Raw genomic sequence first — 15,009 nt, forward strand, 5'->3', positions numbered from 1 at the left:
CTTAAAAGTAACACTCTTGATCTACTGTGCTATATCGTTTCATAATTTTCAACACTTCAATCATGCCACCTCTTAATCACCTTTGCTTAAATTGAATAGGCTGAGATGTTTTTAATCTTTCCTCATAATTCTTCCCCAACAGTGCAGCCACTTCACAGCCTGTATGCTGTGTATGCTGTTTGTAACTCCCTCTGTGATAATTCAATGGACTCTAGATTATCTGCAAATTCACCTAGCTTGGTATCATCTGCAAATTTGACCTGCTTGTTATTTAGAAATAAATTATATATATATATATATGCATGTATATGTATGTATGTGTGTATAGCAGCAACCCTAAAGAAACACTACTCTTAACTTCACAAAGTTCTGATAAGGTTTCTCACACCATAACAATCTACTTCCTATGTTTTAGAGTACTCTGCACACATCTACACATGAACACACCCTGAACTCCTACTTCTTTTAGTTTGACGTCTATGCACCACACTGATCATACTCTTTTGTTGCTTCCTCATAAAATTCAAGCATGTTAGCAAAACACGGTCTTCATCATCTAAACCCATGTCGACTGTTCAGTAAAACTAATGTTTTTGCCATGTGTTGCTCAATCTTTTCCTTAGTAATTCCTTCTATTAATTTACCAGTAATGATTTTAAGCTTACTAGCCTATAGGTGTTTGTATCTGCCCACTCACCCTTTTAAGGGGATATTTGCTATTTTCCAGTCCTTCTGCATTTCCTGTGTTCACAGTAACTTTCTAAAAATATGTGTCATGGGTTTATATACTGTATCTACTCACCAACCTCCTTAAGAACTTGAGGATAAATATCTGGTCCTGGGGCCTCATGCATAAACAGTCCGTGCGCACAGAAATGTTGCGTAAAAACGTTTCCACGTTCAAATCGTGAATCACTTGGCATAAAGCCACACACTTTCCTACGGTACCTCATACCCTGTCGTACGCAAGTTCTCCGCTCGGTTTTGCAGACTGCCGGCACCCAGCGTCAAAGCAGTGCTATTGTTCCTGTGTGGTTACCCTTTATTTCTTAGAACCACATTTCTGACGCGGCTTTATAAATACACTGAAATTAACCGCATATTGTTCATTAGTGTAATGCACCTGATTGTTGATTACCTGTAACAATATAATGGCCTAGGGAATTTGCCATAGTATTCCAAATACCATAACTGCTTTAGCGTTGTTACTCTCACTGCACCTTCTTCTTCTTTTTTTTCTTCTTTCAGCTGCTCCCTTTAAGGGTGGCCACAGCAGATCATCTATTTTCATTTTACTCTCACAGCACCACTCCGAGTATTTATATCACTGTATCTGAGTGGGGAATCACAGCAGCTGCTGATCGGAAAGAGTATTATCGGTATACAGCATCAGGCACACGCTGCCAAAGCCTCAGCAAAACGTTTCAAAGCCTTTCCTTTACGGACTTCGCGGTTCAGAAACAGTTTCATCCCAAGAACTATAAACGCACTCAATCAATTGCTCCTTGTAGAACTGTTTGTACTTATAAGCACAATTACCCCACTGTAAACTTGCACTACAGTTATAATATTACACAACCTGCACCACTTTATAAAGCGAGTATTCACATATGATGACAATATCATTTTTAAGATGAACTGCAGCAAAATATGTTGATTATATTATACAGATAAAACGTTAAATTCATTTAAATAAATCTGTATTGTTAATAATTAAACATGTGAGGACACGGTGCCGCAGTGCTAGCAAGTTCACGTATTGTTCCAGCCTTGCGCTGTATATTTGCTGAGGCTGGCGCAACACTGGAAGGATAGATGGATAGAATAATTAAACATGTACTATGAAGATATTTCTATGATCCTTAAAAGTTTTGAAGAATTGTTGTTGTAAGCTTACAGATGGCTTAACGTCTATAACAGAGCTGATTGTGTGGCGATTGGGTATTTGGGGAAAGAAAAGTAAGGACAGAAATTGCAGGTTAGTACGTTTGAAAGAGACAGTACTGCAACAATAAATTATTTAATCGAAGGTCGCGCATGGCGCAGCAGCATCTTGTGTGAGACATGACCAATCACTGCGCCATCGTGTTCCCATGTTTAATAACATGCTTTCATTCCAATCATCCAGAAAATGATATCACGTATACATCTCAGTATTTTAATTATTCATAGAGCTGTAATATCCCAAATGTAATGGATTCTGTGTCCAGTCGGAGAAAGAGAAAGAACGGAAGCACGTAGTGATTCACACACACAGAGCACATTGAAGATCAAATACAAAACAAAGCATTTAACGTGCTACTTTAGTTACGATGGGATTTCAGAAATTAGTAAATTAAATGAGTTTATGATGGAGTTTATAATGTTCTACTTTAATGACAAAATAAACTACGTGGTTAAAGTGGAAATTTCGAGATTAAAGTTGACATTTCGTGCTTTTTTCCCCACTGTGTGCCTATTTTTTTTGTCTGTACCCTAATAAGCTCAGATGGTGGGCTACAACTCGCCTTTCATGGCGACTTTGACTTGTGACTCCATTTTTTTTTGGAACTGTGTGACTTTGTGAACTTGAGCTTTCAAGTTTCTCCAACACGCAATGTCACTCGATCAACTTCCATTTGTTGATTATACTACTGTTTAAATCAACAAATAGTAAGTTTTTCCTTTGCCTCCACTTGGTATTTGCTGAAATTCTTATATTTTCCCCCGTGCTTTTGCCATTGCCTTTTCACAGAACGCTGAGCTTAAGGGCTATTTATATTAATTTGCATATTCAAAGAGGCGTAATTCTGGGAGAAGACGGGGCAGAACAGAAGGCGTGTGCACGTGCGTTACTTTTCACACTGACCGGGATTTATGGAGCGGAAGAACGCGGAAGTTGGAGTATGCACATATTCCAGCATCTGGATTTTTCTGTGCGTAAGCACATTTCGGCTTTTATGCTTACGTCATGTTATAGTGCGAATTCTATGCACGACGTTATGCATGAGGCCCCTGGTGATTTGCTTGATTTCAGTCTATTTAATCTAAGCAGTACTTCTCCCTCTACAGTTTCCAAATCCCTCAGTACCTTGTTAGTAATCCCTATTTCTGCTGCAAGGTTATCCACATTCTAACATATGAAGACTTTAGAAAAGTGCAAGTTTAGAGCATTTTGCTATTTTACTGTCTATATATTTTAATTCCCCTTTACTGATACTCTTCATATCCTCCTTGACTATTCTTTTACTAAAATACTGAAAGAATCTGTTTGGGTCATCTTTCACCTGAAATTCCTTTTAGCTTCTCTAATATCCTTCTTAATGGTTGCCCTAATGCTCTTATACTCCCTATGATCCCCATTCATCTTATATGCCTTATACAGCTGTTTTTTTGTTTTCCATCTTTTTTAACTCTTTAGTAGTGATGAATGAACTCTACAGTGTTCGCTTTGCCTCGAGTTCCAAGAAGTCATGGAAGTGTTAGCGAATATCGCCGAACAAAGCCAAATGCATTGAAGTCAATGGGGAAGGACTAACTAAAGTAGATTTGATTGGATTATAATGGTCCAGTCATCTTTAAAGTGACCCTGAGTGCTAGGGAAACATTTGCCAACTATTCTGGACTTATTATTTTAGCCAAAAAGGTTACCTGAGCTGTGTGGCAGCAGTGCCAACCACTGCACCAACATGCCTCTATGAGATAAAAGAAGAATGAATGCTGTCAGAGATGCACAATCATATACTTTATGTCCTCAAAACAGGGTGGAAATGCCAAAATTGTAGTTAACAGTCAGAATAAAATATGTAGGTCTTTTAATGGCAGAAAATTCAAAGTAGTTGTCATGATTGAAACTACTAATTCGTTCTGTCTGTGCTAATGTTTTGCACTTTTTCTTCTATCAAAAAGATAGTAATGTCTTGTAAATAGTAATAAATCTTTTGTTATTATTATTTCATAGGGTCTCCTGTGTTGGGGGGCATCAAGCTCCTCTTTCTCTTACACTAATGTGGAACTCAAAGATCAACTTTCATATTTGCTGACAAGCAGAGATAACTCATCATTTATGCTGTATGTGATTCATAAAAATAAAATTTTGATAACCTACATTACTTACTGATATGTGCTCCCACTAACTAAGGCCTACAGTGTGTGTAATGCAAATGATCAGCATTATATCCTAAGGGTATGTCCCATTCAATATTGGCTGCTGCAGCTCAGGAGGAATGTCACACTGGCCTCGCAAAGAATTATGGGGAGCTGGGGAAATAAGTTCTCCTAATTCAGCCAAATTATCAATAAGTAATTCAATGAACAAGGGCAAATGTGAACACAGGCAATTCACTGCTTAACGCTTCAGCAAAATTCACTAATCAACAGTACTCTTTAGTAATCCACTGCAGAGTTTTTTTTTTCCTACTACTTCCAATTTTTGGAAAGTACTTGTCATGCATTATATGTAAAACCTTTTTACCAATTCCACTGCTCCTTGGATGCTTTCATACTAAAAGCCTATCCCTGTCTATCACCCTTAAACTTTGACATACTGTATCTGTTGTGAGTATGTGTGGTGTGGGAGTCTGTGCTTTATCATCTATCCTATCTATTATCTAAATGTCTCGGAACTGAGGAGATCATTTGCTGGACTTCTAGGAGAGGAATGTTTGAGTCCAGCAACTGGTCTCCTTAGTTCCCAGAAAGATCTGTAATTGCCATTTTATTTTGCTGTTTTGAATTTGAATTGTTATAGTGTAATATTAATGCAAGTTAGTTCAATGCTTATGTATGGGGAAGATGCTACTCTGTAGAATGTATATTGTTTATATGAGTCCATTAATATTCATATTATGAGACATGCAACTGATATACATGTAGTTTAATGTGGACAGTTAATAATATACCACTGAGTTTAACTGGGGCTCATTCTATAACTTACATGAGTGCTTCAGCAGGTAATTTAAAGATAAAATTGGGTACCAAACTGAGCAAAGGAATCCATAGCTTTCTTAAGAATTCCTGATATTCCTGATATGGGGGTTGACTTGTTCTCAATCCTACTTTTGTAAAAATTTACTGATTTGTATGGAATGATTGCAATAAAATGAATAAAAAAAGATTCCTGATAAAGATCCACAACAATTCTGACATTGTTTTATCACTAGTTAATATAATAATTACTTTCTGAAATCCATTTTATAATATGTATAATAAACCCATTCTGTGTTGATTTTCACTATTTTTTTATATTGCATATCTGTTTAAGTGATAATTTTTGTGAGCTGTTTTACTTATTTTTTTATTCTTATTTTTGCATATTATTATTTTTTTTTTCTCTAAAGTAGAGGTGCCTCATCTGCCACCACCAGGTATCCCAGTAGGGAAGCCACAGTGTAAGCCTTATCGATGTTCACTAACATTAAACTACAGTGTTATCACTGTAACACTGACTGCAGTTATGTACATGTACTAATCAAAGACATCATGGCATTTGCATGATTCATTACTCTGCAATGCATTTTCATAGCAAAAATATTGTGTGAGTGTTGCTTAAAAATTTACTGTATTAACTAGACAAAGCCTTGCATCTTCTGATTATTATAATATGAACTTTTATTTTTGGTACTTAAGTATTTTTGAAAGCAAATACTTTTTTCATTTACTTGTTTTTTTTTTGTGGTGAAATGCTTGTTGCTTCAGTGAAAGTAAAAATTTGACAAACTACTTCAACTTTTACTCAAATATCATTTCTGAGTACTTTTTACGACTCTGCAGGTACGTGCTCTCCTAGGATTGGTTGGCTATTACAGGCAATTTGTGCCTAATTTTGCTGATCGTGCTGCCTCTTTAACTGATCTGACAAAAGGTCATCAGAATCACTGTGTTGACAGCACGGAACTTTGTGTAAGAGAGTTTTTACTGATTTAAAAGCACTTTCCTCTCACGCTATACTGTGAACCTGGACTTCTCAAAAAATTCATTTTGCTTTTACATGCAAGCACATCTGGTTTGGAAGCTGTGTTATATCAAGTTGTTGATGATCAGGAACACCCCATCAATTACAGTCATTTAATCTCTTGGTTCAACACTATCCTGGTAACCAACTTGTTAATGCTGGTGTGTTTTCCAATCCTGGGGAGCCCGTGACATTGAGATGTTTTGTTAAATAAGTAAATGAAGTTGAGAAGTAGGGTGCAATGTTTCTAGAGCTGTTTCATTTATAAAGAAAACACACTTTGCCACAGATAGCACTTTAACAAGTTCAGGATCAGCTATGGATTTGCACAAGTCTTATATGTCACAATAGTAAAGACTTTTATAAGTGATTGACTGTATGATGCAATTGGCTTTTCCTATCTGAAATGCTTGACTCTTGATGTAGATTATGCAACCTTCCCCGATCTGATTATATTTGATTACCATTAATTAAGTGTACTGGTGCCAATATTTAAGAATAAGGGGGATGATCAAGTCTGTAGTAGTGAGGTGATGATTAGTGAGCAGCAGTATGGTTTCATGCCAAGAAAGAGCACCACAGATGCAATGTTTGCTCTGAGGATGTTAATGGAGAAAAATAGAGAAAGTCAGAAGGAGTTGCATTGTGTCTTTGTGGACCTAAAGAAAACATATGACAGGGTGCCTCGAGAGGAGTTGTGGTATTGTATGAGGAAGTTGGGAATGGCAGAAGAGTATGTAAGAGTTGTACAGGATATGTACGAGGGAAGTGTGACCATGGTAAGATCTGCGGTAGTAGTGATGGATCCATTCAAGGTGGAGGTGGGATTACATCAGGGATCGACTCTGAGCCCTTTTTTATTTGCAATAGTGATGGACAGGTTGACAGATAATAGGAATACCTGTGGACTATGATGTTTGCTGATGACATTGTGATCTGTAGCTATAGTAGGGAGCAGGTTGAGGAGACCCTGGAGAGGTGGAGATATGTTCTAGAGAGGAGAGAATTGAAGGTCAGTAGGAACAAGACAGAATACATGTGTGTAAATGAGAGGGAGGTCAGTGGAATGGTGAGGATGTAGGGAGTAGAGTTGGCGAAGGAGGATGAATTTAAATACTTGGGATCAACAGTACATAGTAATGGGGATTGTGGAAGAGAGGTGAAAAAGATAGTGCAGGCAAGGTGGAATAGGTGTCAGGAGTAATTTGTGACAGATGGGTATCAGCAAGAGTGAAAGGGAAGGTCTACAGGACAGAAGTGAGACCAGCTATGTTATATGGGTTGGAGATGGTGGCACTGACCAGAAAGCAGGAGACAGAGCTGGAGGTGACAGAGTTAAAGATGTTAAGATTTGCACTGGGCGTGACAAGAATGGATAGGATTAGAAATGAGTACATTAGGAGGTCAGCTCAAGTTGGACGGTTGGGAGACAAAGTCAGAGAGGTGAGATTGCACTGGTTTGGACAAGTGCAGAGGAGAGATACTGCCAGGCAAGATAAAAAGAGGAAGGCCTAAGAGAAGGTTTATGGATATGGTGAGAGAGGACATGCAGGTGATAAGTGTAACAGAACAAAATGTAGAGGACAGAAAGATATGGAAAAAGTTGATCCACTGCGGCGACCCCTAACGGGAACAGTCGAAAGAAGAAGACCATTGATCTCATCTCACTCTTTCCTAAAAAAACACTGATAAGAAGTACAAAATGTAAAGGACCTAAATAATGAATTTCTTTATTTTTTGAACATTATAATGTTTACCTATTAGTGTTAGTTAAATTTAGTTAGGTGCCCATGCTGAGTGGGAAAATCAATTATTTTGTATTTCAATTTTTAGTTTTCCTGATTTCTGAAATGCAAAAAGTCCTCTTTATCAGCGATTGTGGAATCTTAAGATTTAGCCACAAACTGAATTCTGGTGTAATGCATATTTCTAAATTCATATAGACAACTTGAATAAAAGATGTATGCAGAAAGATTAATTTGCATGCAATCAAACATAAATCTTCTAATAAAAAAGTATTGACAGCTAATGTACATTTTAACCACCACAGATGTTTTTTTTTTTAATCCAGGAAAGCTAATTCACATTATAAAACTAATAAGTAAACCCAAAGAAATGATTGTTAATCTTTAAAAAACCCTTTGTAGTAAGCAGTAAAACAAAACAAAAAATGCCTTACCACTTCCATAATTGTTTTCCAATAATCATAACCGCATGATCCAGAATGTTTGCAATTTAAGAAGTAGTGCTGCAGCAGCAATCAGCTAAGGCTCCTTCATGTGAACTTCAAATTGTTTCTAAAGGCTACAATTTAGGACAGCCTGGAAAGGTCTACATACTTTCTCAAGTGGACTCCATGTCCTTAGGTTGTCCTGCAGTTGGTACAGTGCTGGGAGCAGCAAACATATCTGTACTGACTATTCTTCTTGAAGGATTTTCAGAGTCATGGAGACTGATGTCATTACTATAATGACATTTGTGCATAGTTCATCCTGTATAACGTACATGGCACATATTTATAGTGATTAAATTGATGTAAAACACAAAGATATAGCTCATATATTGCAACCAAGTTTACCTAGTCATTTAAATTTTCACATTTAAATCCTTTCTGAGTCTAAGTTACATTTTTAACTTAAGTGCAGTGTGTACATTAGAAATATTACAACATTACAAAAATTAGAAAAGAACTGGCCATTCACCCCAACAAAACTCACCAGTCCTATCCAATGACATCAGATTGAGTTTTGAAGGTCCCTAAAGTGTTACTGTCTACCAAACTATTTGGTAAATTATTCCATGTGTCTGTGGTTCTCTGTGTTCAGAAAAACATCCTAATGTTGTGCAAAAGTTTACCCTTAACAAGTTTCCAACTGTGTTCCCTTGGTCTCAGTTAGCTAATTTTAAAGTAACAGTCTCAAGTCATTGTACTAATTCTCTAATTACGGTTTAAAGACTTTTTGAGATGCCTTTGACTCATGTTTTTTAAAATGAGCAAAGGGTGAATAGTCGCTTCACCTCAATTTCTAACAATTGCAGCATGTATGCCTAGAATAACAGAAGCCTTAAAAATACGTATCAGTCTAGGTTTAATCCAACTACTTGCTGCAGATATTTTAAAACATATATGTTATATGTTATATGGTGGCACAGTGGCTAATGCTTATACTGCACAATTTGAGGGCTCGTATTTGAAGAATGAATAACGGATTAGATGTTATTTACTATGGGCGGCACGGTGGCGCAGTGGTAGCGCTGCTGCCTCGCAGTTAGGAGACCCGGGTTCGCTTCCCGGGTCCTCCCTGCGTGGAGTTTGCATGTTCTCCCGTGTCTGCGTGGGTTTCCTCCGGGCGCTCCGGTTTCCTCCCACAATCCAAAGACATGCCGGTTAGGTGGATTGGTGATTCTAAATTGGCCCTAGTGTGTGCTTGGTGTTTGTGTGTGTCCTGCGGTGGGTTGGCACCCTGCCCAGGATTGGTTCCTGCCTTGTGCCCTGTGTTGGCTGGGATTGGCTCCAGCAGACCCCCGTGACCCTGTATTCGGATTCAGCGGGTTGGAAAATGGATGGATGGATGTTATTTACTTCTCAGCACATTAAAGGCTAAATGTGCTTATAAAACTGTCTCCCAATGTTTTCATTTTTCCTCATAACTCATCCCCTGCAGTTCTGGAATCATGTTAGTTGCTCTTCTCTGGACTTTTTTTGGCACTTCTATGTCTATTTTTCTATTCTGTACACAAAAACTAGTACATGATGAACTAATAGCATGATGTGTAGCATGCTACTGTATATAGCCTAACATTCTGCTAGTTAGGCTATGAACTTCAGTATGCATTGGGATGGTTTGTGACCGAGTGTGAAGTGGCAGGGACAAGAATTAGCACCTCCAGATCTAATGCCATGATCTTTAGTAGGAAAAAGATGGACTGTCCTTTCTGAATGGGAGGTGAGATACAACCTCAAATGGAGGAGTTTAAGTACCTCAGGGTCATTGTTCACTTCCCATTCAGCTTGATCACAAACAGAAGAGAGCCAGTTCACCAGCATTTCATTCCTCTTACTGCTTTAAGCCAGTGTTTCCCATAGACCAGCACCAGTATATTGACATTTTGCGCCAGTACATGAAAATGTATGCATGGCAACCGCAAGTAAGCCCTGAAGAAACATGCTCTTCTATCCATTATTAATTGATCAAGCCACTCAAAATCCTGCATGGGAACCTTGGTCTTCAATCGAACTTGAATCAATTGAGCCTTTCAAAAAAACATAGAGAAATCCCTGTTCCATGAAGAGATTCCCTAACTATAAACAGTATACATGAAGAGATTCCCTAACTACAAACAGTATACTTGTCAAAAAGGTTAAAACCCACTGTAACATAAATGATTTTACTAACTATAAAATTATAAAATTCAAACAAGGAAAACAAAACGTTATTTAGATATGAATTTAAACTGACTCTGTAATTAAATAGGGTGACCAGACTTCCTGGTGACAAGGACAGTTCCAATTTCAGCCTATGCCTCCCAAAAAAAAAAAAAAATGAAGAATATCAAAATGTTCCGGTTTTAGCAGGCTGTTCATCTAATACAGTTTTTCAGTTCTGCAAACGTTGCTTCACAAAAACAAATATTGTTACAACATGCAAAAAACCCCAAGATGGAACTCCACTTGATTAACAGCTTGTCTTATATTTAAACAGCATCACAACAAGGAACAAGAAGCAGACAAAAACAGAGCACTGGCATTTATTTGTTCATACTTTAAACACTGTGTGCAATCCTATGTGTTCATTTGCATATGTGTTTTTCCCATGCTCTGATCTCTTCTCTGATGATATTGATGAGATAAAGCAGGCATTAAACAAATCAGAATGGGTTTGATACATAGGCATACATGCTACACAAGTTTCCCTGTTTGACAATTTAAACATCTGATCACCCTATAATTTGTCATCATTTTTGATGCCACATTTACCTGATATCCATAATGGTCACTCACTGTAATAAAGTTTGTTGATCACTTCTGCTATTCCCTCATATTTATCATAACTGAATAATTTTGCATTTCATGAAGATTACTAAGCCACACATGCTAAAGCACATAATTAATTAATTTAAACTTTTTCTTTTTTTTAATTAAATTATGTTATTTGGCACTTGCAAGTTGTCACTGTATATGAAGATGGGGTGTGTATGTGTGTTTATGTGAGTGTGTGTGAGCAAGAAGGTCAATGATAGACTACAGTCCTGCTCAGGTCTGTTTTCATTCTTTTTCCCAGTTCCACAGTTCCAGTGGGATAGACTCTACCCCCCATAATCCTGAAGTGGACTGAGAAGTTTCTAGGGCCCACCTTTTGAACTCAATCCATTGAGGGATACTTTGCCTACATTCCACAAATGCTCGTCAATGTTGCTGGATATGTTCATTTTCTTGTGTACTTTCTATGAATAATAGCTTGTCTGTAATTTGTTTGATTGCTGAAAAGGATTAGCATTACTGTTATAGTCAACAAGCATTTTTAGTCATTAATCAGACCATAAGAATTTTAGTTACGTACTTATCATTACTAGTGACTGATCAATTGATTTTTAGAACAATATCTATAAAGGTGACCAAAAAATTATGTATACAGTACCAATATTGCTGGTGTGTTTAAGTACAATATTAGGTTTTCCTGGGAAAAAATCTGAATGAAAAGAAATTTAATGTGTGATGTTTTCCCATGAGTTTGCTTTAACTTAAAATTTACATAGACTAAATGGCACTGTTTTTTTTTTAATGAATTCTAACAATGAGAAACCTAAGGGGGCCCATTTTTCACTTCTGAATTTTTCTGGTTGTATAAAACTTATTAATTGCAACGCATTCAGCCAAGCAAATAGTATAACTATTTTGGCAGCTTTTTTCACTGGTCATACAGGACCAGTATGGAGCATACAGAAAAGGTGTGGATGTAAAAGTAAACATCTTGGCTTTGTAAAGTTGTGTAATATATGAAGATTTTGTTGATGCAGTCAGACACACAACACTTCGTTTCACAAATTCAAATAATTTTGTAGCCAGCAAGGCATTTTGGGAAAGCTTCTTATTTGTATAAAAAATGTTTGATTTGCTTGAGATCCAGAGTACCATGTGCGAGAGCAAAGGATTTCAGTTGCTTTTTTGGAAATAAAACTTGTAGTTTAAAAACACACTATTATGTTGATGATGAAACACAGGTTTTGAATTTACTGACAAAGTGTCTTATCAAGCAAAATCTAAATTTTACAAAGGCAAATCTATATATAATACAAAGCTAAACTGCTGCTCTTTTGAAAGCTAATAGACTAGATATTTCAACAATTAGACTGAATAAAAACCTGCACATTATTTTAATTAGAAAAGAGATGCTGGAATAGTAGCAAATACTTATCTGACTCTGATGGTGTAAATTCACTGTTATGTAACTACTGAGGCGTACAGAGTATAACCATTAAGAAGCTTAACTTCTGCATATTCTTTCTTTATTTGATAAATTCTAGGGCTTTGAAACAAAGGTAATCTTAGCTACTTTGTGAAAATATTATGCACATTTGGAGTAGACCATGCTGCAGCTTTTTGGCACAGGTGAAGATATTGGAAAATGTAGAAAAACTTTCAATATAGCATTTTAACAGGAAAACAGTGCACTTCAAGCTTAACAATATGTAATTTTTTTAATTTATGTATACTCTGTAAAAAGTTGTCTCATTCTCAGTTCCAGAGAATACAATACAATACAATACAATTTAATTTTGTATAGCTCAAAATCACACAAGAAGTGCCACAATGGGCTTTAACAGGCCCCGCCTTCTGACAGCCCCCCAGCCTTGACTCTCTAAGAAGACAAGGAAAAACTCCCAAAAAAGTAGGGAAAAAATGGACGAAACCTTGGGAAAGGCAGTTCAAAGAGAGACCCCTTTACAGGTAGGTTGGGTGTACAGTGGGTGTCAAAAAGAAGGGGGTCAATACAATATAATACACAGAACAGAACAGAAGTAATCCTCAATACAATATAAAAATAAAAATATTACAAGTACGGAGTAGAATATAACAGTAAATGACACATAATATGATTTGGATTTATTTATAGTCCTGGACACCTCAGCCATCAAGCTGCCTCCCCCAGTTAGCCATTCTACAGCTGAGACAGCGCTGGGCAGCCAATCCGATGAATGTGGGTGAACTTTAGCGTTAATGATCAATTTTTTTAATGTCATTTTTTATTTTAATACATACTATATATAGGTTAAAGGGTGTGGCTTTTCAAATTGAGGCTTTTTTATACCAGAAAAATAACTTAATTAATATGCTTTGCTTGGAAGAATTTTAGCACCATATTATCAGTGCATGTTCAACCAATAGGAACTAAATATCGGCACCTGATATTATTGGTTAAGCCTTAATTATTACCATATCAATACTGTATATTAAAAATAATAATCGTTAAGTAGTATGATGTTAACATCGTTATCTCATTGTGCATTTCTTACTCTGTCTGCAGTGGTTCACTCCAGGTGCACATATTTCTTTTTATTCTTAAAGGTCACGCAGAAAACTACATTTTAATATATGAACTGATCCAGTATGAGCGTTTGTATATGTGGCTAGCAAGGGACTTGTTTTCTTTCTCAGGCTGGTTCTGGCCTTGTACAATATGCTACTAGGGTGAGCTCCAACTTCTACAACTACATATGCAGGTTCTGAAAATGAATGAACAGGTTATTGTAGTTATGTTATTTATTTTATATGTTATTTATGTAATGTTGTACTGAGTGTCTGGTTTTAGTATAAATGTCTCCAAAGAGGTCTACATGTTATTGCTGTATTTTCAAGTAAAATGTCTTTAAAAACTTGTTATTGCTCCACAGATTGGAATTTGGAATTCAAATGGTGGCCTTAACATGACTGACAGTTATAAAGAAAAGACAACAAATATTACAGATTCCATGGCAAATAGAACACTTATTGTGACTACAATTCTGGTAAGCATGAAATGTTACCTTGTTATATTAATTTTAAGTATTATTTTTCATAATTCTCATAAAATTGATTATTTTCTTTTTCATTTAAGTGTTTTAAACATTATTAACACTAGAACTGACATGCATGTTTAAGTACAATAGCTGCTAATAGGGTGCCAAATGATGTCCGTATCCTTTATTACTCCCAAATGGCCCATTAACTCTGCATCCTGTTAGCACAAATCTATTGCCCTGCCACTAAAAACAACAAATAGCCTAATATGAAATACATATAAACCATTTAATTGCAAAATGAATTTCTTGGCACATACTATCTTGTTTGCATATATTTTAATTCACATGCTGTAATACATATTCAGTTTAAAAAAATAGCGTCCATCACATCTTTATTGCTATACTATGCAAGTTTTCCTTTTAGGCAAATAACTTGTTTGCCACTGGGAATGATGTGAAAATATTGTTAATAGTGGCATTTTTCCCATTGCCTGTAAAAGGCTCAATGCGTTGCAGTTCCATAATCTCAGGCAGCCTCCTCACCCCTCCAATGGTTGTGTGGGATCTTTCTCCAAATAGGGAATAGTATTTGGCATATACTGTATTGACTACATCAACAGCTATCCAAACATCATGCCAGATTTTTCTAGTTTGCCTGATATATAATTAGTTAAAGAGCATTAATATTTAATTGAGAATAACTATTCTGCCATACCTTATAACACATGATTCAGTTCTGAAGAAAAGTGTCCAAATGATACTTGCAGGTTCCTCCATCCAGTCTGTGCTGTCTTTTCTCTTCTCTGCGTTCAAACCAGCTATATACTTCATACTCCCAATTGTATGAAAAACATCTTGATTTAATTTCAAGCAACTTTCTATATGTTTTTTACTAAATCAAAATAACTGAAGTGTCAACAGTTTTTCATATTTTCTATGGTCCTTTTCATCACACATATCAAAACAATGTGACTGATTATTAGTGTGAAAACTTTCAGTGTTTCTTGCCTAGTTGCCTGCAAAAGAGAGACACCAGTTTACACATTGGCTCCAACATTCAGTAATGGTAATAACAG

At 36.4% G+C, this 15,009-nt stretch overlaps 1 protein-coding gene across 1 annotated transcript in view; it reads left to right on the forward strand.

The window, feature by feature from the left end:
* Positions 1–15,009, forward strand: part of LOC120524431 (glutamate receptor ionotropic, kainate 1-like) — a 491,483-nt gene that overhangs the window by 319,340 nt on the left and 157,134 nt on the right. The window contains 1 exon segment of the mRNA XM_039746284.1: positions 13,826–13,939. Within this exon segment, the coding sequence (XP_039602218.1) occupies positions 13,826–13,939 (114 nt within the window).

The sequence above is a fragment of the Polypterus senegalus genome, chromosome 2 (assembly GCF_016835505.1).
Source record: "Polypterus senegalus isolate Bchr_013 chromosome 2, ASM1683550v1, whole genome shotgun sequence".
Taxonomy (NCBI): domain Eukaryota; kingdom Metazoa; phylum Chordata; class Cladistia; order Polypteriformes; family Polypteridae; genus Polypterus; species Polypterus senegalus.